Source organism: Mastacembelus armatus, chromosome 21 (assembly GCF_900324485.2).
Source record: "Mastacembelus armatus chromosome 21, fMasArm1.2, whole genome shotgun sequence".
In the NCBI taxonomy this organism is placed as follows: Eukaryota; Metazoa; Chordata; class Actinopteri; order Synbranchiformes; family Mastacembelidae; genus Mastacembelus; species Mastacembelus armatus.
The window spans coordinates 4,397,817-4,423,672 of NC_046653.1; the positions used below are offsets into that span (position 1 = coordinate 4,397,817).

The following is a 25,856-nucleotide window of genomic DNA, read 5'->3' on the forward strand; positions in this document are numbered from 1 at the left end:
ATTATATCTTTGCAAAAAAAAACAAAAAACAAAAACCAAGACAGTGCGGGCATAGACATATACCAGTCTTATGTCCAGAGTACATGTTAAAGTAACTTAATCTCACTGTAACTACAGTCATGAGGACTGACGGTGCTTTACAATACAAGGGTGCGGCTGTTTGATGCGGGAATGAAATTCAGCCTTGAGGAAAAATTAGAGTAATGATCTTGTCTGATCAGAGGCTCAACATCTACGATCAGGTTTCCTTGTAACAGGCGGTAACTATCGGTTCCCGTAAAATCCAAATTAGCGGGTAATACATTACATGGTCTCCCTTATGGGGGGTTTGAAAAAGAAAATCGATGCAGATATAGAAACCGTTAGTCCGAAGTCTTCGCTTTATCCAAAGCGGCACCTGATTGTATTAGATGAGAGGACAGTGCCATCGTGTGGTAGGTGTGAGCACAGCAGAAACACCTGGAGACCTGTTATTGCAGTACAGCGTGAAAGCCTTGTGCCTGACCGGAACTCACCTTCCCACAGCCTCAACAATCCAACCAACACAGAATCGTCCTGTTTGGCTCAGGACCTTAACCTCGCTGTTATTACGGAGCATGTGGGCTCCTGGCATGTGAGACACTGTGGGACAGAAAAAAGGTGGGACTGTTCCTCCTGATTGGGCCTTTCATTGACTGTATGTCGCTCCACTTATCATGATACACTGATGCAGGTAGCAAAGTTGGGGTTTGCGGTGGCGTCTTCAGTGTCCCTGTTTCATCATCGTGCTGTGTTGAACATGTAGCTACTCAATCACAGCAGCTGTTGTTCATCACACTGACCGATAAGTTCATTCAGTTCTTACGTGCTATAGCTGTTTACCGTCGGGACACGATCTCTGTGTTTCCTTTGCAGGCTGAGGATCAATGAGGACAGGTTTGTTGATGCAGTGTCTCAGTGTGGCCGCCAGGTGGCAGCCGTGCACCACCCGGCGCAGGTGCAGATCCGCTGCCAGTGCGCAGCGCCCGGGCACCGCTGCGGCTCGGTAATAACCGTGGAGAGTCATTCCGCTGAAGTCAGTCCGGACCTCTAATTTCCCTTTAGCTGCGTAAGCCGCACCCGGCGCTGGCTGACGTGAAGGCGACAGGGAAACAGTCCGTCGTCTGCTCCGCCAGTGTGGGTTGATTTTTTTCTTCAGGTTATTTTGAAATCTGACACGGAGCACTCCATCCTGCAGGAAACCAAACCAACGACCAGCACTAACTTGGGAGGTCGTTTTATTTGCGCACATACAATAACGCTCCGGTTTCAAGTTCGGATTGCTCGGATGCAGTGTGGAAAGCAGAGGAGCAGCGCGGCACAAGGTGATGTCCGGATTAATATTTATTTGAACGACCTTGGGTTATTTCTCCCGTCGTCGGATTACTGTCTTTAAAAGTACAGCTCTGCAGTATCACGGTATAATCTGTTTACAGATGTTTCCACTGAGGCTCGGGAAGAGGTTTGCACAGAAGTGTTGTTCAAATGTGTCCGCAGGTGGATGGATGTTTCATAGTTTGTTATCAGATGTATGGGGAGGATTTTTGTGACAGTTCAGATTTGGACCTCCAAATGTGGCTGCGCTCACAGGGAGACTCCCCGCTCTGCATCAATCATTCATGGCCTGCGTGTTGTGTAGATCACAGCATGCAGCTTTCTGAATGAAGCACATGTTTCCTGTGCGCCAGGGCCTGTAGTTCTAGACAAGGAGCTGTCACTGTGAATCAGGCTCAGAGGCTCAGTTAGTGGAACAGATGGGGGACACAGGCTTACAACAAAACGGCATCAGTGCGCTCAAGCTAGAGACAGACGTCCCTGTGTCACGCTACACAAAATAGGCCGAGGGATTGAGTCATAAAACACTCTGAAGTAGAGGGAGGGAGGAGGGAGGAGGGTGGGATGAGTAACAGGCTTGATGCTCACAGGAGCAGAGCGTGTTTAAAAATGACCGTGCAGAGGTGAGCTGTGCCACGCCGGGGCCTTGACCTCTAGCCAGCCGCTGGAGCCTGGGCCACATAGCTGCTGCAGCCACTGTGAAGACCGTTCACAATCCTTTCCTCGTTCCTGCCATCTGGTATTTTTAGGCTGCCTCTGATAGAAAATAAATCACTGAAATCCCCCCTCTGCCCCCGTCTCTTCCCATCATCTTTCTCTCTGCAGTTAAGGAGCAGATGAGCTCCAGTCTGCAAGAGGAGCAGGACCTTCAACACCACTAGATCCACACAGGGATGGACCTCCTAGCCTGTTACCTGCCAGAGCCCTCTACTCGGTAACACCCGCTCCATCCCAGACTGTCACACATGTTGGCACTGAGGCATGGATGAGAGGGGGAGCGGATGACAGGAACACCAAGGGGCCAGAGAAGGAGAAGAAGTTGCTTATGGGATGTACTGACGATGTCGATGTGCAAATTGCATATCTAATCAAAAGACTCTCGCACATCACTGCCAACACACACTTTCCACCCTAAAGTAAGTCAATGCTACATGCTCCAGAGTATGGGGTGTGTCAAATCCAAGAGGAGGAACTCTGGAGCCCAAAATGCTAACTCCACAGAGAAAGCAGAAGGCAAAACCAGAGGGACGAGGGGCGAGAAAGCTTACTTGGTGCAGTCAGAAATGGACTCAGCGCAGAACTCCCCTCAGGTCAACCCAGTGCTGCTGGAGTATGCCCAGAGGCTGTCGGAGGAGATCGTGGCCCGGGCTGTGCAGCAGTGGGTGGAGGTAGACCGCCGCTACAGCGACATCCCTTACATTGAATGTGACGTGCCATGACATGGGAAAGTGTGTCACAGAGGAAAGGCCAGGCCATACCAGGCTGCTTTGACACTGATACCGAAGGTTCTACAAGTGAAACGTTCATTCAACCATCTACCTGCTGTGAATGGGCTGTAACTCAGTTTTGACCTTCAGATTGGATCATACTTGGATTGAGCCCAAAAATTCTCTTCCAAAGTGACCGAAATACTTTGATCCTATCCACCTTTCTGTGATTATCTCAATCAAAACTGGTGCCATATTAAAGCAAAGCATCTTCCGTGGGATATCATCTTTCTCAGACCTTATTTGTTGTCTCTCTCAGTAGATGTTGGCTCTCGCTGGCTGGACTCTTGACACAAAGCAAGAGATCCTATCAGATATTTCTTGGAATCATGATGTTCCTGTTTGCCAATGAAAGTCTATCCTGTCCACTGATGCTGTCCCAGGGCCAAGACTCTCTCCTCTTATGGAGAAAGTTATTAATAGATCTCTTCATTTGGTGAAGGCTCTCAGTTGAAAACCTCCACTGCTATTACCAGGTCAGAAATACACCCTGATGCCCTGCTTTTTCTGGTCTGACAAAAAGGTGCAAAAGGCTGATGTTCTCTCATTATGGCCTCCCTGGAGATCGTGTGGTAGAGTTGCAATGAGGAGCATCATCGTCGGCTCTGTTTATCCCACTGCCATTAGGCTGCTCTGACCACAGCCCTCCATCCAGCAGGCAGTTCTCAAAATGGGTCCAGGAAATTGTGTACAAATGATGTATTTCCTGCACTCCAGGATATTCTGTATGCACAAATTACGTTGTAAGAACTTTAACATTAGCACCTAGTTCTTGACATTAGAGACCCGCTTGACACTCAGCCCCAAAGAATTCAGGGCATGAGGATTATACTTTTTAAAAAGGATTAGGCTCGTCAGCAGAACTGGAGTTAAAAAATAACTGTAGGCTTAATTTTTTTGTCAACATTGTGTCACTGTGCAATGCCCCACTAAGAAATACTGCCATCCGACCTGGAGGGCAACAGAGCAAATATGCAAGTCTTGAAACCCGTGACATTTCAAACCAGTATATGTGTATATGGCCTCTTAAAGTAGTGTGTACTCTAGGAGACAGAGTAGATATATTTGGGCTAAAGTTCATATCTGCCAAAGTCCTTAAATGAAAGTTCCTATAAGCCCAACACAGTGAACTGATTTATACTGTATCAGTACTCAGAGGGGCTTGTGACGTCAAATCATGGAGATTTGTAAACAGGTAATACAACTGATGTCACTGGGATTTACCCAAAATTCAAGTCATATTGTTAGCACCAATGAGGACACCTGAACTGCCAACTATTTGCAATGACAACAGCTTTCAACAGTGTTGGAGCAAAATAACTGTAAAGACACGGTAAGAAACCACTAACATCACAATGATCTACCACAAGATAATAAGCCATAAAACAGTGGCAGGTAATTGTTACCACCTGCCTTCCCCCTAGATCATCGCTCATCGTTACAGGCGTTTCAGTACTGACATAACATTAGTCAGTACCAGTGAAATACATGTGTAACTTGCAGTGTATTGTCTAACTAGTACAGATGCTGTTTCATTGCTGCCTTAAACTGTGCCCACTTTACTAAAGAGCAGCATTATTCAGAAAGTTGTTAATGCTATTTTAAAACCACAGTTCTCACGCTGTGTGGTGCAGGTGAGCTTGGGTGAAGACTGGTCAAGGTGCTACTGACTGGAACAGGTTTCTCACAAGACACCTCCCCTACAGATGTAAAGTAGCCTTTTGGCTAATTCTGGCATATTTGCATTGATATGTTCCTTAATATGTGTTGTCTCTTTTAAATAACTAAAAGGAAAACAAAGCTGTCCCTGAAAAAAAGAGCAAATAAGAGAATTTGCACTAATCTGATTAATTCAGATTATTTCCTGGGCTCATTCCAACCATGCTGAGGAAACCCTAATGATTAGAGGTGACTCTGTTCTTCACCCGCTATGTTCCTCGGCCTTAATTGGATGCTGTTTTCTGCTTTATATCAAATAATAAAAGCTGTTGTGCTGAAAAATATTTTCTGTGAATGTCAGGTTTTAAAGCAAAAGGCTGTTTTTTATGGCACAAGAAAAAACTTCAGTTAGATTTAGAGTACTGTCTGAATATATACAGCACATAAGATGTTGCCCCAATGCTGACTTTGCTGTGTGATATCACCAATGAAAAAATATATTTTTTTACAGATCAAACCATACAAATGGTATCAGCTGTGTACAAATTCACAAGATTACCTTTTTCTTTTTTAAACTCTTGCGTTTGTTCATAAGAAAAGCAGTGAAGGCGATTTTGCCTTCTTTAGACAGTCAGTAAGAGACTTCAGCTGCACTAGGAAGAGTTAAAAATCAGACCCTATGCCAACACCTGTCTTCATTCAAATATGTGTCTTCCAGTTGACTGAGAGGCTGCCAATGCTTCCCTTTAGTTTTAAAGGTCACTCATTTTAAATATTTCATAACAGTACTTGGACAGAAAATGGAGATGCCCCTGGAGCAATGGCCAGACCTGAACATGCAAATGGTGGTAATTGACCTTAGTTTAACCTTTAATTCCTTTGTTTGTTCAGTGTCTTGGTTAATATGTCTAAGAGCATGAATTTCCCCACTAGCCTGAAATCAAGTCAGTGGTGTACTGCCTAGGACAGGTACAGAGCACAGGTGTGGTATCATTGCCCCTGGTACAGGCAATTTCATGTTAAGTGAAACACAGGTAGCCTGATGAATGGCAATAGAATCCACCTGCTCCATTTCCATGATTTGGCTGCTTCCAAATAGGTAAAAAAATAACCTCCAGAAGGCAGCTCTTTTAGATGATATATATATATATATATATATATATATATACCAGCCTTTGAATATATCATCATAAAATAACTTAAAATGGGTAATATTTTGTATATTTCTAGCACTAAGTACCATTTTAATTTCACTTGCAAACTGTACCCAAAATATGTAAAAAAAAACAAAACAAAAAAACCAAACAATTATGCCAATAAATGAAATTTATGCCTTCTGTCATTACTGAAATATTTTATTATTTTCTAAATCACAACTTCAGGACACCTTCTTGGGTTTTGAAATGATAAGGCTGAAGTACACACAGGTGCTTTTTAACATGACACATACTGGCTCTACAATATTTGTTTAAAATACCTGTCTAACAAGACATGCGGATATGCAGCATCCTGTGGAAAAATGTACAAAGCAGGTTAGAACCTTGTGGCAGAAAGGACAAGCAAAAGGATTTAGAAATGACTGCTAGCCAACACTCATTTAAAGAGCAGATGGCAGTCATAAAGCATGAAGGCTTATCTGTGACGCCAAAAGAAATAGTGTTTATGGTCTAACAATGTAGAAGTCATTCAGTCTGGTCAATGAGATGCAGCAAAGGCAGAGCAGTGGAAGACCGAAGGTGCGTCACAGTGCATGTGACAGGACTTTCCGTGCTTTATAAATACGTCACGCTGACGTTAAGAGGCTACTATTGAAATGAGTTTGACTACATGAATAGGAAAGGAAGATTAAAAGCAACGAGAGATAAATGTGACCTTCACTAGACAGGAGTTAAGCCTGTATGAGGTTCTTGAATTTGAATTCTTATTCAGACTGAAAGCTCCATCATTCATTTGTAAAACATAATGATCTTGTAGTGATGTTTCAGACTGTTTTACTGCTTAAATATGCAGGACCTCCTGCCTATACTGCAGTTAAAATAGACAGGTTTACAGCCCAAAGTGCAATTACTATCAACGTGTTTACTTTCTGAACTTCATATCTGAGCAGAGACTTAGAGCTGATAACAAAAGCACTTTATAAAGGCAGGTCATTTTAAATACAGAAACATGAAATATTACACATTTCCAACTGCTGAACCCATATTTGTTTTTTAACCACACAGCAACAAGTGCATAAATGCTATTAGAATAAATACTCCTGACAACTGTTTTGGGGATGTGTTGTTTGAATGTGTCAGAGAATACCTTTATATATTCAAGTTACATCTAGAAAGTACAGATACCATGGAAATGAATTGGAAAAAAAAAGAGAAAACTAATGACATTATATCTGTTGGAACAAGTGACAACAGTGCAGCAATAAGATGATACTGATCCATGTGACATCCCGCGCCCACAGGAAATGCACTAAAGCACTCTGAGCTGCTGAGATCATTTTCCTTTCACGGGGCCTCAGGTTAATGCAACGCTGCTGTTGTTGCATTGTTCACATCCTTAAATTTACAGCAGAACAGAGTCACTCTTCTGCTGGTTATTCAGAAAACACTCCACATCCACTGCAGAACAAATTTACACTACACATTTTTTTATGTGTCACACACGGCGCCTGTAAACAACCTCTTCTCTTCTTTCCAATCTCTGGTTGTGAACATGAATAAGCCCGTTTTCCTCAGCTGCAGAGTAACAGCTTGTTCGAGACTGAACTTTGCTGTAAAATGTCACCATATAAACACTATTTAGCAGTACAGAATCAAACCGTTAAAGTAAATGACCATTAAAGGCACATGGGGACAGGAAACAGCTGCTTACAGAAGCTTAACAGTGTGTCTGTGTGTGTGTGTAGACGGGAAGAAACTTCGGGCTGATAGGACCTCAGAAAGTCAAATCTTTGTCTCCGAGTGAGGAGAAGCACTGGTCAACACTCTGATCAGACACCTCCTCTAAAGTTGAAGGGCTCCACTTGGGATTCTGGTCTTTGTCAACCAGCACTAGAAACATGCAGGAAATCACAGCTTAGAAAAGTGAATCTGATATGACGGATGAGATGCTGCAAAGTTTCACTGAAATTCAACATCCAACTATCTCCATTGCCCATATGCTGCAGCGACTTACCGGCTCTTACACCCTCATAGAAGTCGCAGCCCCTCTGCAAAATCAGAGAAACAATCACATGACACAACCAAATTTTACTCAAACATAAAGTCACTGCTTAGGTCTATAATTGTAGATGGTGGTAGAGAAATGACACTGGTATTACAACCTAAAAAATGAGCACAAGATAATAGGTTAAATAATTCAATGAAATCCTCAAATCAAAGGATAATGTGCTAATCACCTCATTCCCATCCAATCACGATTACTACAAGTGTGAAGAATATGAAAATGAAGCTAAGGGACATTGTTTAAAGTTTGATACTCCAGTTAGAGTAAGTCTGTTGGCAGGTACCATGCATGCCTGGCTCAGTCGATACTCCATGATCAACACGTCCTGCAGGTTCAGAGAAGCACCTGTCTGCAGCTGCTTGTAGGTGATCTTCAAGGATGTGGGAGACATTTTGGACAATGTCTGCAGAAGGAGACACAGAGAACCTACTTTTAAAAATTTGAGCCTCTCCAGAACACCAGACATCATCACTAAGAAAATAACATTCTCATTAAGACTCCAAAAAACAATCTTTATTTAGTGGTGGGGCCCTGCAGAGGCCTTATTAATATAAAGGTCAACTAATTCAAACAAATAATTTCCTTTCTTTATCCAGCTGCAAATAAAGAGTGCCTCTAGTTCTGCCTTTCAAAACGGACCATATCTCTTGTTCCCATTATGGTGCTGAGATGATCTAGAACCTACTGTTAAACCACTGACGTGCATTATATTGAATATATCTTTGTGATGTATAGTAAAGTACATCTATGAAGAATAATTATTACGAGGGCTTTGTTGAAAAGTTTAAATAAAATTCAAGTAAAAAATAAATAAATAAATAAACCTGAGCCTCCGAACAAAAAGACAGTAATGAACTACTGAATTCAGAGTATAATACAACATATAATGGAAAAAACAGCCAATACAAAGTGTAAATAAGGAGGTTGTCATGCATTTGTAAAGTTTAAGACAGGACAGTGACTGTGGTGTAGCACTGACTAAGCAAGTGGGTATATGATAAATAATTTAGTTGTGTTTGGTCTGGTTGGAAATGTTTATGTTCGTTAAACCCAACTGAATGACAGCTGCCCATGGAGGTTTGCTGTGCTTTAAAACAATTAAATGAACTAGAAATGTTAGAAATCATACAATAAAGAAATACATACAACAATACAAAATACAACTCTGAGGCATCAGGGGTGGGGTTGGTGAGGGAAGGGGTCTAATTACCTATGTGCAATGTTTCATAAGATTGTGTCTCCTTTTCACAGGTTTGAACTCACTGAAACATCTTACTGTGAATGATTGGAAAAACTCAATCAGAGAGAGGAGGCACATCCACAAAGAGAGTCCATTTAAGCTTCATTAAGATACATTTCTGAATTGTAGCCTGCTAAAAGCTTTGAAATCTCTCTCAAGGCACAAGACTAAGACTAACCCCATTAAATGCTTAGACTGAGGTAACTACTAATGACTAACACATACTGCCAAAGCCAAATAATGCCCTGGCTCCAGTCCAGCTCTGTTAGTGGGAGCTATCTGAGGCTGGGGTCACAGCAGTTCTGTAGCATTAACATTAATACAGTTTGTATAATCACAATATAAGTCTACATGTAAACACAGCTCAATAGAGACATACTGTAGCCACATTGCAGAACAAATGTTTTATTTCACTGATTCTGATTCTGATGCAACCCAAGAACATACCTCAGCCTGTTTCTTTGCAAACTCTGAGTCATCGTCCTTCAGATTCTGCATTATTCCCTCCACACTGCTAGAGCTGAACAACCTTAAGAAGGAAACACCAACATAAATTGAGGTTTTTCAGCTGGTTACCGTAACTTTAACTAGCTGATTACTAATTTTCCCAGAACATCGCTCAGATCATGTTTGTGTGTGGGAACAGACACCCAAAGCATACCTGTCAATATCAGACATGTGCCTGTCTAAGACAAAAGGCTTTTCAGAATCCAGACTGCTCTGTGGACAGAGAAAATCAACACAGATGCGAGTTCTGAGACTTTCAGGCATTAAAATGAAAACAGATATCTCAGAACTCATTATCTATTTGAGCCATTCTGAATATCTTAATGTGTAAGGATTCTAACCTGTTTCTGGTATGTGTCTAGCACTATGGAGACATCTTTAGCAGAGGGAGACTTCAAGTCCACCAGCTCCTTCTCCAGGTCTGGGATCTGTTGAAGCAGAAGGATTAAGATAAACAAGACCTACAAAAACAAAGTTTAACTTCTGTTTTCGATTGGCTGTTTTGACGCTCCCTGGAATAATACATTTTTTCAAAAGCAAAGTGACAGATTTCTATGTGCAGGACTTTTGTAACTTATCAAATATCACTCAGGACAGTGAAACACTGCACGACAGGTTTTACTGTCCCTTTTAGGTGGGATTCACAAAGAAAGTGATACATGTAGTTACTGCTGTGTAGGAGTGAAGTCATCAGGACAATCCTGATGTTTATCTTAAAAATAGATGGCTGAGGGCTGCTAGTCCTGACCAAAGTAGACTTTACTTTGTTTTTGGTAAAACATTACTCTCAAAAATATTTAAGTAAACTAAATCCACCCCACTGCTCATCTGTCCTGAAAATTTGGCTTACAATGATGAACACACTGTGCCACTGACTACTTTGATGTCATGCCAGCAGCAAACACAAGTCACCTCTGGACCAAAAATCTAGGTTGTATATTGGCCTCTATAAACAACAGTGAGGCACCCAGTGACTCAGCATCTGGTTTTGGACCTTTGACCCCCCCCTCCCCCAGTTATGTTCCTGTCCTGCACATGTTCCTGCAGCACCAACCCGATCTGGGCATGGGCAGTTTGGTAGTTTAGATATTGAACTGAAATAAAACCTTCAGGGAACAGTCTGTTTTATCTGCTGTCACATTTTATGACTAACTTCAATTTCCATACCTTTTGAGACTCTACAAAGTGAGTGGCGACTCCAGCTCTCTGCACATCACGTCCTTTAAGGCGGAACCCTGTCAAAGCTAAAAACAGACCCAACTTTCCTCGGAGCCTTGGCAGGAAATAGCCACCTCCTACGTCAGGGAAAAGCCCTGTCAAAATAAAACGGAACACATCTTTGTATAGTATCAATACACATGCACTTCAAGAAGCAATATCACCATCTGTCACTGCTGGCTCTGTCAGAAACCCCCATCAGTAACACATCAATCAAACATATGACAACTGGCAGCTAGAAAGCTTTGCTTAGAAGATCAAATCCAAAGATTATCTCATTTTGCATAATGTAACAAGATGAGGAAAAGCAGCAATGTGGAAAGTCGGAAGCAACTCATGTTTGACATCTTTGTTCGTGTATGATCAATCATTAACAAAGAGAATGATTTCTAACACACTCGATAAAGTTAGACATGTGGCTTACAACCACTTTTTATTTTTCTGTATTACAAATAATGTTTCTATTTGACTTAGATATTTCTGACAGGAAGTGATATTCTATTGCTCACAGCTAGTTTTCTAACAGCTTTGTTGGTGAGGGATTAGACAAGCTGACCTGATTTGTGGCTGAAAATGTAATATCATAAATGCGTCAGATTATGGCTGTTGTTGCTAGCAGGGCTGGGTTAAATCTGTTAATCCTGCCACAGAAGGGGTTAACCTGTTTGAATATGTGGGATTGACTTAAGAGAAACAGTGTGTGTTCATGGTATTGAAGAAGCAGCAATGTGGCTCACTGAACTGTGGTGTTCTCTGGCACAGAACAACACATGGGATATACACACAGAAAACATTGATTGTTGGTTTTGTTGACAAAGGTTTGTCCTAAATATATCCTGGAATGTTTTTATGTATCTAACAAGATACAAGATTGTGTGAATGGTGAGACCTGATAATTATGCCACACATTTCATTATAGTTAGTCCATTCAGCTGAATTACTAACACACCTGATAATGTTTCAGTCTCAGGACAGTCAGTGGGAGCAGCTGTCAAATTATTAAATTAAATGAAATGTCCCACCCTCTGCAATATCTATTATGTAAATGTGAAGGATGTACCTGTGATGTGCTTGCTATTTAAAGGTGCAATATGTAAAATGTGAGCGGTCCTCATATAAACTCCACCCCCCATTGCCTGGGGTGAGGGAGAGTACAGTAGCTGTTATTCTACCGCAACATGGCTGCCTCCATGAAAGGAGACCTGTGCCCTATGTAAATTTGAAAGCTTCTTTAACTCTCGGGTCGACAAACACGTCGGCACGTTTTGTGGCATCTTCTCCTGATAATGCCGAAACAAACTTAAATTACTCCGTCAACTATGATCGTACAGATAAGAGCATAATTCCAGCATAGCGCCACCCAACTACAATCTGGAAAAAAAAATTAGAAACTGCCTAGCAGTCAAATCCAGTGAACGGCAAAAGCAGAGGGAAACAAAGCGCAGACCACTGGAAGCATCTGGGGTGCATGAATTTTAAAAATAATTGAAGTAAAAAGACCCTGCACACCCACACAGGTGTTTTCTGGCTAATTAGACATCTGCTTCAGTTGCAGGTGGGTGAAGCTGTGATGGGGACTTTACCTGTATTTCAGGCTGTATCAGGATTGGAATTAGGAACTTGATTTCAATAATTTCAAGACTTTTCCAGCACTATAATCCTGGCATACCTCAGTGGAAAAAGAATCCACACTGAATGTAGTTACAGTAATCTCGGCACACGAGAGGCTCTTGAGAGGATTCCTCCTCAGGATCTGGGCTAAAATAAGCATGCAGGGTTTCAAAGCAGCTGTGGTCTCTGCAATGTGAACATGATGCTCTTGAAAGGAATCTGTGCAGTGTGAAATCCAGTTTTTTTTCTGATTGTATAGGGGACATGTGGTGCAGAGGCCTCACAGTCAAGTGTCTTTAGTAAAAACAATGATGACAGTGTTGTGACCTCAGCAGCTTGGCAGAGGATTAGCAAAGGTTTCTTGTCCTCTTGCCAAAGCCACTAGTGTTTTAAAGACACCAGCTTGATTCTTGAGCAATAAAATGTGATGAAACACAAAGTATTTCTTTGTTTAATGTGTTACTTCACCAGCAAGTACTGGACCGCACAACAGTGTATGCACGAGGAGAAACACAGATGCAAGAATTAACACTTACAGACACACCCTGATAGACCCAAATGCTGTAGATCAATCCCCTTAGATTGCCCTATCCTCAGCATGTGTAATTGAATTATCATCCCATTTCCTCCCATTCTTCACTGTGGCCCTGGATTTGAGAAAATTATACAGAACTATGAGGCCACATCAACAAGAACCTCAGCCTTCTTCTGCTACACACATTTCCTGTCAACTGACAACATAATCTTCATCCTTATCCTGCTCCAGACATCGCGGCACAGCACTTCACATTAGCTCAAGATTTATTATGGACTCCACACCCAGAATGCAGTAGAATAAGCTTGATGTGTGTGTGTGTGCGAGTGTGTTTGTGTGTCAAATAGAGGCTGATGTAAGTGTCCTTGGAAGTGCGAGGGAGTGAACAGGTTCATATTGAATGTGTGTGTAATGGAAAAATGAGTTTCAATGATTGATTATTGTTACTGATTATGATTTTTATTGTTTCTTACTGTATTTTTGGTTTTTCAGGTTTCACAGGTTTTCATTTACAGGTTGATTCACAGAGTTCACCAAGGCTCATGTGTTTTTCATAATCATATCTGATGTTTATGTTCTTCCTGACCTAGTATAATCTTGACACTAAGGGACACAGTGTTCTCAAGGATGTTGATGAGGAATATAGGAGATAGGTTCATTAGGACACTAGGTGTGAGGAAAGGACAAGTATAACAGAGCACGCCCAGGATGGAGGGTTAACTGTCGAATGAGAATATAGTTTTAGAATACAGGCTTATTAGGGAATCACTTTGTAGAAAAATAGGGAAGCACAGACTTAATTATCTGATTTTGTAAATGATTATTTGCCTTTACTTTGCATGTCTGTATAAGTAGCGGCCTCAGCCTAATAGGAGCTGAGCAACTGGGGAACAACTGGGAACAACTGGGGAACAACTGGGGAACAACTGGGGAACAACTGGGGAACAACTGGGGAACAACTGGGGAACAACTGGGGAACAACTGGGGAACAACTGGGGAACAACTGGGGGAGACTGATCAATTGTGTTCTATTCTGTTTTGCTCCTTTCTTGCAAGAAATATATTCTGAAAAGACAATCTGTCTGCACTCTCTTTATTGCTCTGTTTATTGCCGCTGTTTTGCCACAACAGTGTGGAAACCTATTAACCTTGTAACTACTTCTGCACAAAATACTGATTGTATTACCTACTTACAACCCAAAGAAAACCTGGGCAGAAAATGTGTTGAAAGCATTTAAACTGACCCTAAAAAAGATTTCAGGACCCCACGAATGCTTATAAGTTTGATGTTTCAGTAAAAAAACATCAGAAAAAATTAAAACTGAGTTCAGTTTTCTGAAATTGTATTTTACATATCAATGTATATATAGAGAAATCAGCTGTATATTGTTGGGTATGTAAATCTACTGTATTCTAGAAAATTATATTTTGCTCTGTGTTGTCAGCAATTAGCATGAGCGCAAAAAAAAAGTGTAGTGTATCTCTGACAGGCAAATATAGTTTTCACTGCACTACAGCTACAGCACTTTGTCTGCCAGCTATAGGTACTTACTTTTCAGGTTACATGTTTTCATTCAAACGATTCTCTGAAAAACTGCAGAATTGTTTTCTATGGGTTGAGACAATCTTTAATTAAACAAAATTTCTTAACTTTAATAAATTTAATTTAAATTCAGTTTGGTTTATGTGAAAAATTCATAGATGTACAACCATTGTCATTAATGCTAGTGTGCAAATAAAGATTTGTGAAAAGCTACAGGATGTTTGTGACAACAGGCTAGTTTGTCATAATGTCAGCTGTAACTTGTTAGTTAGATATTTGGCACTAATCTCATCAGTGCCTCAGGAGAAGGCCATCTGTCAGCAGCAGTCTATCAGCTAAAGAGCAAACCTACTGTAATTAAGCTGCTGCTGATTTTTACAGGCACCGAGTCATTTAGACACCACTGAAACATAATTCTGTTATGTATTATTACATGTTTTTCCAAGTGGTGTCGCATGATTCAAGTTGCAAGTATCAGTAATAACTTATCTTAAATGCAACGATACATTTGTGTGTCCTATAGTCATTGGTTACATATCTATAGTACCATTATCAGCGTCTTACAGGAAATACAGAGGATCAGAAATGCTGGCTATTGAAAGTGCCAAATGATTAGCCTGGCCAGCCAGACCCACTCTGTTCTTAGTAAAAGAATGAGGGTCTGGAACCCCTGCCTTAGAGACTCTTTTCCTCCCGCTCTGGGCTGGCCTCAAATGAGCCGGGCCAATCACAGCTGTTTATCTGCAATCGGGCGGGTTTTACGCTCCAGTTGTCCAATCAGATTTAAACAAGCCTTGCACATATGCACTGACTCGTTCATAACGTTTCTCAATGCCGGGTCAAGTCTGCTAAGCTTTCTACAACTGGCTTTTGCAGTTTACTCTGTTCACTGTACACGGTGTATTCACGGTGTGTTTTTGCAACAAAAAGGACAACTAGTTTGCAGTAGCATCTCTACTCTACTGCACGCCATTCACTGGTCTCACTTTCACTTTGTTTGTGTTATATTGTTCATTTTCTCCGATTGGTTTATTCTGCGTCCATTGGCCCACGCCCTGGAAATTGATCTCACCCGAAGAGATTCCAGACTTTGTATAATAGAAAGAGTTAGTCTGGCTGGCCAGGCTAGTAAATGATTACAGTATATTAATTTTTATCATACCATGTAAAATAGATGCAATATAATAATCATAATAGAGTAACTGATCTTAACTATTACCAGACTATAAGTTGCGCTTTTTTTTTTAGTTCTCCGGCTTGTCCTGAGACGTATACAGTGAAGCGACTTATATATCTTTTCATTCTGTTGAATAGTCACTAGTGTTAGATGGCAAACTTTACTCAGCTAAATATTATACTGTATTGCCAAAAAGTAAAAACGTTTATGTTCATGCTAAACTCTAACTTCTAGTGTAACACAAGTGAAAAAGAAACAGCTATACTGCAGACTTCAAAGTGCAGGTGATAAAGTCTGCAGCTGAAACAAAGTTTGGACTGAGTGTCGACAGGAGGACACACCGTTTGACACAGATGAATGAATGCTGTAATGTACTTCTGCTTGTTGTTATGCCTACCCTACATTCTTCATAGGCTAATTTAGACTAGAACTAGTATCATTAGAAATGTGACTTATACACCGAAGCGACTTATATATGTTTTTTATCTTCAACAAGGCTGTTTTTGCTAAGACACAGAGAGACTAATAGCCCTGTGCGACTTATAGCCCGCAAAATACTGTAACAAGGTTTTCAACAACTGCACTCCGCTTGGAACTGTACAGCAATAATTAGTAAAACATTATCATGGTAAAACATAACTGAATATCAATAAACAATGAGAACACATTTCTCCATGACAGACCTATACTAAACAAAATGTTTGCTTGTCATGATCACAGGACGCATGTCTTGTCTTGAATTTCTAGCCATAGCAGTGGTGTGGCTTCAGGGATATCAAACTGCTCTATCAATCCCACACTCTTTTAGACTGCAATATCTCCACAAATAATGGCTACTATTCAATTTAGGTATCTGTGGAAGGGTCCCCAGAGGATCAATACTACTTACTTTGACTCTGATGAAAATGACTTTGCGGAAAGCCCGACTTTTTCTCTCATGCCATAATGAGGTCAAAATATTCTTTTCACAGTGAAATGTCTTGACAACTACTGGACGGAGAGTCATGAAAGCTAGACACACGTTTCTAACAGGAGGAGCTGTATCAAATGTTAACCCAGAACTATTATCAGATCTAATTAACTTTTCATTTTATAAATAAATATCTTCAAAATGTATGACATCATCAGCATCAGCTCTGCTTAATGTATAGTGCTGATATCAGGAAGTGAGTGCAAAAGTGCTTAAACGCTAATATTAACTAAGAAGAAAAACATGCTAAATATTATCTCCTAAACAAACACATTTTATGGTTTTGTTTAACTGTTTGAGCGAGCAAACAAACACTTTACGTTAGTTTGTTTGCTTGAGTCACTCTCCACTTCCCTTCTCTCTCTCAGTTCCACAGTATCTTATCTTCCTTAGACCCCGTGTGTATGAATGCATATGAATTGAATCCAGCTGGGCCAGTAACTGATCACTGGTCCTCAACATCTAATGGGTGAGTTACCCACTTACACTGATGTGGCCCAGCCAGTGTCCCACCCTCACCCTTTCCTCGAGCTGAGCCTGTGCAGCTGGTCAGTCTTACCGATGCCAGTTTCTGGCATGGCAAACAGCGTCTTCTCAGTGGCCACTCGAAACCGTCCATGGACTGACAGACCTACACCCTGCAGGTGGAGGAGAACAAGGGTTACAAAAAAATGAAAATGCAAATCAATGCTGTGATGGAAAAGAGGTGGAAGCCATGACAAAAAGAAGCCAGAGGAAATGCATGGCAAAGAGAAAACATTAAAAACTATGATTTTACAGTAGGGCTGCAGCAATGAATCAATATTATCTCTAACAATCGTTGACAATGAATGTATTTATCAATTGGATAGATCTAGTAATTTAGCTGTTAGCAGCAGAACACAGTGACATAATGAGCGGCTGCAGAAAATGGTTGTGTTTCAAGCATCATGTCTATATTTCCCCTGTCACATTTGTTAGAAAACAAGTTAATTTTTTAACATAAAATGAAATATATAATATTATAAAATAAATAAAATTTAAGATGTTAAAATGTCATAAAATAAAGTTCGTTTTATTTTGTTAATATATGTGAAGCAAACTCATTGTTTAAGGTTCATATTTTGACAATAAGATGTTGAAAACAGACTTCTCTATATTTTTTGTAAAAATACTATTAATTTGTTAATCGAAAACATAATTTATTAATTCATCGACTATAGTATGTTAAAATAGTTGGTGTTTGCAGCCCTACTTTTCAAAGAACACAAGTTTGAGTTGAAAGACACTGAATGGAAAAAAAGTGAACAAACTGTGTTAGTGTTAGTGTGTGTGTGTGTGTGTGTATAAGAGATTAACATGGCTCCCAGCAGGGACAGAGGTGAAGGCTAATGAGCAGTGCTAGCCAGACCTTACTTCCAGCACAGTCAGGACTCTGTGTCTGTCAGATCACAAGGTTACCATGGAAACAACACCTCCTTGCATACATCCTTGACTTACATATAAAGGCGATGCAGGTAAAAGATGTACGAACCACAAGCCGCCCACACACTCACACAAACTCAGAACAGCAGCTGTTAATGACTGTTTCAGCTGTAAAGCCTATGCACCATTAAACAACAAGCTAATCTCACACAAAAAGAATGGTAAACAACCTCTCAGAACTATTAATATGAATGTATTTTTCCTGTCCTCTCATGATTAACTGTCCTTTATCCAAACAGCAAGAGACAAGAGGCCTGAACTCTCATTTTAACGTTCTGATACCCTGCTTACAACACAAGGGCAAAATGTAAAATAAATAAAAATGATTCCTTCATGAGGGTATCTTCAATATATGTTGTGATTGGACACCTAACTGTACCAATACTACAGGTCAGAGAAGTATCCAGTATGTCACTGACTGATTGTTAACTGACAGTGGAAAGTCAGCAGTTAAATGTGCATCCATGATGGACTAGAGGCTGGTCATTTCTACAGATTTATTTAATTGAAATAATTAAGTCACATAAACCTGCCTGTATGTATATGTATATGTTTCCCCAGGTCACATGAGTCTGTCAGTCTTCACACTGAAACAATCACACACATAATTGTAATTGCGTTTAGAAGTAATAGTCATGGTTCAGAATACCATCCATCATCTGTACCCCCTTATTCCTAACCAGGGTCACGGGGATCTGCTGGAGCCTATCCCAGCTCTCTCTGGGTGAAAGGCAGGGGTACACCCTGGACAGGTCACCAGTCCATCACAGGGCCACATAGAGACAAACAACCTCACACACTCACACTCACTCCTATGGGCAATTTAGAGTCACCAATCAACCTGACATACATGTTTTTGGACTGTGGGAGGAAACCAGAGTACCTGGAGAAAACCCACACAAGCACAGGGAGAACATGCAGACTCCACACAGAAAGGCCCCTGATGGGTTACAAACCAGGAACCTTGTTGTTGTGAGGCAACCATGCTAACCACTAACCCAAGTAATAAGTGACCTGGGCCATTTGAGGTGTCAACAGTTTCATGGCTTGTTGTGTTCAATGTCTATGAGGACAATGCTTTAAAACAAGTTTGGCATTTTGGAAAATACTCTATTCACTTTGATGCCATGATTTGGGTGAGAAGATCAATACCAGTGAAATATCACTCCATATAGCCAGCTGACAATCAGCTTAACATAAAGCCTAGAAAAGGGGGGAAATTGTTATCTTGGCTCTGTCCACCCATCCATCCATTCTGTATAACAATAAATCCAACACAGGGTCACAGTGGGCTGGAGCTAATCCCAGCTGACACTGGCAAGAGGCGGGGTCCAATCTGGACAAATCACTAGCCTATCACAGAGCTGACAGACTAACACTCACACACATTCACACTAACAGGCAATCTAGAGTCACCTAGATTGCCTAGTAACCTAACTCCAACAGGCATGTCTTTGGACTGTGGGAGAAAACTGAAGTACCTGGAGAAAACCCACAGAGACATGGGGAGAACATGCAAACTCCACACAGAAAGGCCCCAAAGTCTAACATGAATCTAACCCTGAGCCATCTTGCTGTGAAGTGACAGAGCTAACTACAAAAAAACCTTCAAAAAAAGCTTAACAGAGCCTCTAAATTTCATTTATGTTTGTTTCTACTCTAAATGACTGAAGATTAATAATGGCAACAGATTAAATAAATTACACTGTACAGACACATAAAGGATGCCACCTGATGTGGGCTGAATCGCTGCCAACCAACAATTAGTGACAGCTTGATTACAGTTGATGCACTGTTTTCACCTTGTTAGTGAGCAGCAGAGAAAGAGACAAGTGCAGAGTCAGAGAGCACTGCTGCCGGTTTACCTTAACACTACATGACAAATGACCACACAGAATTCAAAACATCTAATGGCTGGAGATGAAACAGGCCTCTGCCAAGAGTAGCTGAGTTTCTGAGAAAGCCCAAACCCAATACAAACACAAAGGGGCTAGACTGTGACTGCTGTCAACTCAGGAGCTGAAATACTACATGATGACTGGACTTTGTCAACCCTTGGGCTCAGGGCAAAGACAGGTACCTGGCTTATATCCTTTCAGAAGATGTTAGGTGTGTAATGGAAAAAGGAAATTAAAAGACATTATATTTAAAATAAACAAACAATAAAGCACTATAAAATAACAGCAAGGAGATTACACATTATTCTTAAAGAAATGTTTGAAATGAAATGAAAATTTTATTTTTCAAACTGTATTTATTGAGTAATGGCATAATGATGTTTAATACTGACATCTTCTTTCTGTGTTCACTCACTCCTTCACTACTCCCTCTAAACTGAGTCAATATTCACCATTTTGTATCATCTCTGGAAGGCATAACAGTGTTACACCTTGGGATATTTGACGAAAAGAATATTGCTATTGCATGAAGATTTTAGGGTAAATATTACTCTCAGCATTCAGAAAATAAACTTAGAGCAATACTGTGCATGTTGACTTACTGTCAACACTGTCATGAAACTGATTTTTTTTTGTGTTGGACATTTTCAAGTAAAATAATACATTTAATAAAAATGTATTTAAAACAAAAAACTCAGTTTCTATGAAAATAAACATGAAATCACACATAATTGAGTTTTAATAAGACATATGTTTATCAGTTTGTCCATTTCTATACATTGCTGCATTTTCCAAACTGCCGCATGTTTCATAAATGATTTAATTATTCAATTACAGAGGTACATATGAATAAGGTAACATTGTGAGGGCAGTGAGGGATCATTTAATCTTACGTTATCCATTTCACCATAAAAGTAGTGGAGCATGCTCTGTGACATGCTGTGTGGTTCCACTAAGCACCATATAAGACCATGTTTCCAGATCCTGCTGTAAACAATGGAAAAGTGCAAAAGTGTGCAGAGAAGCATGTTTATATCTTATGCTTACAACAGAATAGACTGCAAAATTTACAATCCAGCAGGCAAGAATGTGAAGGGGTCCATAAAGCCAGCATTTGGATATCTGGTTTACTTGATGGAAACCAAATATTGATAGAGCAGGTAAAGTGAAAGCCATTAAAATGTCACTGACTCCAGTATTTGCCGTACTTTCCTCAATGCTCCAGTGCACCATTTCTGCTCTCTGAGCAAACTGAAATCTGGGTGTCCCTCCCTAATGTTATTATTAGGGAGTACATTTAGCCAAGTTTTGCAAAATCAGAAAACAATAGCTGGCATATTATAAGGAGTGCAATGGTCTGTGTGGATAATACAGAAACCTTTCTGTTGGTGTGAAGACATGATAGTATCAGGTAACAGCTGTACATGGGTGAAAACACCCAAATGCATGTTACATTACTTTCAACATCAATCTTGCATAAAGTATCCACTTGTAAAACAAGCGTTGCTTATGGTTCTGGAAGATGAGAGCACAGGTCCTTTTTGGCTCTCACTGTTGTCTTATTATCAGGCAATGTTGACATCAGAAAATAAGAGCTCTGTTTTCCAGGAGGAAGCAATTACTGTCATCCAACAAAGATCCATCAAGTGAGCAGCAGACTCTTTGCTGCCCCTGTTAAAATTGTCTTGTGAGAAGCCCACTGTCAGACTATGTAAATCTTTGAGATGAGATGTGAAGAACAAGCTAAAACAGGCTAGAAAGAGACAGACTCAGACGCCGTCTGCTCAGACGCAAAGCACAGCTGACGTGGACTAATAACACTGCAGCGTTCCAGGATCTTAATTCTAGGGACTTTAATCTTAGAGAGCAGTGAATGATGTGCATGAGATGAGATCCCTTTGAAACCAAACAGAGCCACAAGGAGACTGTGTGCTTGTGTCTTTGACCAGTTCATGATGTGCTTTTGCTCCCTGTTGCTTTATCACCACTGACGCACGAATACTCGTTCAATGTGGGAGTTCTGCCCTGAGCAGATCTGGGAACAGGGCCTCTGGAGCCTGTTGGACTTTTCCATATATAGAACTAGCCTGTTTTAAACAACTACACACATTTTACAGCAATGCCCTGGGGATGGTTTGCTTGCTAAAATGACAAATAGGAAAGGTAAACCTCACATCACTTTATTCCCAAAAGCACAAATCTAGAACAAAATAGTGCAATAAGCATATAGCAAATAATTTCATAAGCATCACAACTTATGGTGTTCTGCTGGGATGTGTAAATAAATGATGAACATGTCCAAGTCTATCTAAAAAAACTGAGCATTGTTTATTGACATTTATAAGCCAGACCATTTTAAGGTGGGAAGACAATATTGCTAAGATAGCACTAACATTCTCATGTCACGATATTTCTGATGCCCTCTATTTGAAATAGCTTACATTTCATCCAAAATCACAAAACAAGCACGTAGTGGGAAAAAAAAGTTGACCAATTCAGTTTGAAATCAAAAATAAAAAATAAATCACTGTAAGATTTTTCTAATCTTCCTCAACAAACAACTACATCAACATATTTATCTTTTGTATCACATGCTTCTGAGAGAATTCCTATAAACAAATTTAACTCACCCTACTGGTCAGTGATCAAGGGGTGGGGGGTAGTTTAGGCCTTCACACCTCTCTGCATCGTGGGGACACTGACACATGCAGACGAAGTGATGAGCCAGCATAATCTGCTGTCTGTGCACGAGCTTAGTGACACCTCAGGAGTTAAAACCAGTCAAGGTCACAACAGAGAAGATGGAAAAAAGTACAGACCCATCCAAAAACCAGAATCCTCCCCAGCCAGTTTTTTAAAACAGTATTAATAAATTAAAACAATTTATATCACAGTAATTCCTAACAAATTAGCCTTAGCTCTGTCTGAATTTTAAATCATCATACTGGGAAAAAGTGCCAACTCAAATTCCAACCATATCTGACACCTGGAGGAAAAAAAAAAAAAAAAAACAGTGGCAGCAGCAACAACAATTACTTCCTTTACATTTCATCCAATCAGAGGCGACCTCTCCCATGCATAGAGGCCTGCCAGCAGGTAGCAGTACTCTACTAATACTCCAATACTCTACTGACACCTATTGGCAAACCTGAATATCACAATAACACTTGTCAGTCTATAAGGAGGCAGAACACAAATCTCTCTACTTAGCAACAGGAACAAAGTCTAGTCAGTGTCTCAATATGTTTAAGTCAAAAAGAAACTGTGTAAGGCTAACCTAAAAATATCAGTCTAATAAAAATGATGTACTTACCCCTCCCATTGTTATTCCATCAATAAGAGCAATATATGGCTTTTTGTATGATCCTTGAAAGATGAAATAAAATGTGTAAATATAAGGAGCAAAAAACTTTTCATACATGCAAATTTAAAGCTGAGTCCTGACTGTTTGGAAACAGATAAGCTGTGATGGTAGGTAAATAAATATCAACAGAAAACAAATACAGTTGATAATATAGGTGCATTTATCAGCATAATTATTAACCCTACCTATTGCATTGTTGAGAATGTATTCGTCACAGAAAAAGTCCTGTGTGAGAGAGTCACCAGCCTTCCCAGCTTCCATAACCGCTGTGAGAAAAAACATGTTTCTATTACAGTCATGCTGCTGGACATAAAAGCTGCCCGCTGTTTGAACCTGCAAGGGTCCTGTTTACCTCTGATGTCTCCGCCAGCACAGAAGGCTTTCCCACCTGCTCCTTTGATAATGACAATGTCAGTCTCACTGTCCTGTTCCCAAGTCTACAAGGGGAAAAAAAAAACAGCAACAAATTGAGAGGTCATTTCATCAAAAACTGGAAAAGGTTAACTACCATTTAGTTTGAGCTTAGACATAAACTCAAAATAGTATATCAGAGAACCACAGTTAATTCACATATAATTTAAATATTACTGAGATTAGTAATATGAAATATATTGGTCTATTTTAGCCTCTTCCTTAGACTGGGTTTTTTGTTTGAAATGTAACAATAATTGTGTACTAAAAATTCAACAAGAGCGCAATTTCTACTTATGGGAGAGATGACTATATTATTAGAAACATTATATGTGATTCTGGCATCCAATTACATCAGCCTAATTATTATTCATCTATTACCTTCTTTAAACTGTTACATAAATGCAGCAGGTAAATTACTCTGTAAAAGGGTGTTGTACAGTATCCAGGTGCTTGACAGGTTTATGAGCAAGATTGGTTCAACGTCTAATAACATCAAGACAGTCAGGCTAAATGAGATGCGAGGAGTTATTTAGGATGGGTAATACATTGCTGTAAAAAAAAATCATGTGACGCACTCCAGATTTACACATTTATCCCAGACATTGCATTAACCAAGCTTTCCTCATACCTTCAGCTGAGGGTAGATCTGTCTGATCATCGTCAGGTTGAGGGCATTCAGGACTTTGGGTCTGTTCATGGTGATCACACCAGCTCTGCCCACTTTCTCCAGGAGAACATCTGGACTTACCTGACTGGACATCTGATAAAAATAGAGACAACGGACAACATCTGTGCAAATGTTCATAATGGCCTCCAACTGACTGAAATAGCAAAAAGAGCATCATCATTTTAATAAAATACAGAGAATCTCTGATGGCATTAAATCAAACCTAACTAAATGATACACAAACTAAAGACCAAAAAATGGCATGTTGTCCAACCCAAAAACCTCCACATGCAAAATCAGTGTCCTTATCTACAGCAAGTTATGGAAAAAGTGACTGTTGTCACTCCTCGATAACACTACAGATTTAAGGACAAAATAAATGAAAGAAACCATGTTGAAACAATCATACATATGTAGTAGTATTTAGCAGTATTGTTGGTGTGTGTTTTTGGAGGGGCTTGCTCACCATGTGGCCCTGGATTCGATGCAGTCTGCACAGGGACCTGGGTGCGGAGGAGTTAGACAACATTACAGTTCACCCTGCTGTCAACATGCCGGACATAATGCAGCAGCTTCACTGGCATACCGTCGTTAATGACGGCAAAGGCTGGGAAAACCTGCCACCTACAGCGCACAGTTTATGCTACAGACGCAGTGGCCTGACACCTACCTGTACGTGGAGCTGAAAATCGTTAATGACATTATTTTTTTGCTGCACGTTGAGCCACTATTAGATTTTTCTACCCTCCGCTAAAGTTTTACTTCCCGAGAAGAGGTAACTAGCGATTCCTGATTGGTCGACATTGGTGACGTCACTGTGGGCGTTACGCACCGTGGAGAGGAGCCAGTTGCGTTAGGCTGACACTGCCCCCTGCTGCAGAGGAGGGCGAAACTTTAAATTTCACATTTAATTAATGTAGTCTGCTGTTGAAGCTATACATTATAGTCTATTTAATGGACTCTTTTCTATGCTGTTAACGTAGCAATGCATCAGTGAAAATAACATTCTCAGCATGGTGACTACTTTTACTTTTTGCTAATGCTTCTGTTCTCTTAAGTAAAACCATGAATGCAAGATTTCCACTCAAGGCTTTTACATCCAGGTATTGCTATTTTTCCTTCAGTTATTCTCTGCCCTCCTAATAAAGTAAAAGAACAACTAAGTGCTTGATTACACAAGCTATCAAATGTGACTGCCCTGATCTAGTTCCAGTGTAGTGCTATGGTTAAGGTGTGGTTGAGCAAACATGCTCTCTGGACAAATAAAGAGCCTACCTTGGGTACAGTGGCATGGAAAAGTAAATGAACCCTTTTGGAAATTGGTATTAGTCTGCATTTTATGCATGTAAGTTATGTAAGTTAGGCTATGTCTTAAAATATGACCTGATCTTCAGCTAAGTTACAATTATGAACAAACACAATCTACTTTAACTAATAACACAAAATCATTATATTGTTCTTGTCCATGATCTGCCTTTACTGCACTTTGTATGAAGTTAATTGATAAATGAAAAACTATTTATGTTA

The 25,856-nt window shown here is 40.2% G+C and overlaps 1 protein-coding gene across 2 annotated transcripts; it reads right to left on the reverse strand.

Moving 5' to 3' along the window:
* Positions 1-5,836: 5,836 nt before the first annotated feature.
* hibch (3-hydroxyisobutyryl-CoA hydrolase) lies at positions 5,837-25,124 on the reverse strand. Of its 2 annotated transcripts, none has more exons than XM_026295085.2 (14): positions 25,000-25,124; positions 24,796-24,832; positions 24,291-24,422; positions 23,601-23,685; positions 23,434-23,514; positions 23,198-23,250; positions 17,082-17,160; positions 10,636-10,781; positions 9,810-9,896; positions 9,623-9,681; positions 9,409-9,490; positions 8,014-8,124; positions 7,671-7,704; positions 5,837-7,546 (listed from the first exon to the last, which is right to left on the reverse strand). In XM_026295085.2, exons 1-14 carry the CDS (start codon positions 25,029-25,031, stop codon positions 7,431-7,433), a joined length of 1,134 nt encoding a protein of 377 aa, XP_026150870.1. In that variant the 5' UTR covers positions 25,032-25,124; the 3' UTR covers positions 5,837-7,430. The 2 variants fall into 2 exon arrangements, with proteins under 2 accessions (XP_026150870.1, XP_026150869.1); XM_026295084.2 differs by having other exon boundaries at positions 8,005-8,124.
* Positions 25,125-25,856: the final 732 nt, after the last annotated feature.

Bases quoted from the DNA above. Each gene is read 5' to 3' on its own strand.
- hibch (XM_026295084.2), bottom strand. From the start codon at position 25,031: ATGTCATTAACGATTTTCAGCTCCACGTACAG. The intron at 23,515-23,600 runs GTAAACAGGACC...TTTTTCTCACAG, and splicing joins TGCTGGCGGAGACATCAGAG to CGGTTATGGAAGCTGGGAAG. The intron at 9,491-9,622 runs GTATGCTTTGGG...TTCCTTCTTAAG, and splicing joins CACATGTCTGATATTGACAG to GTTGTTCAGCTCTAGCAGTG.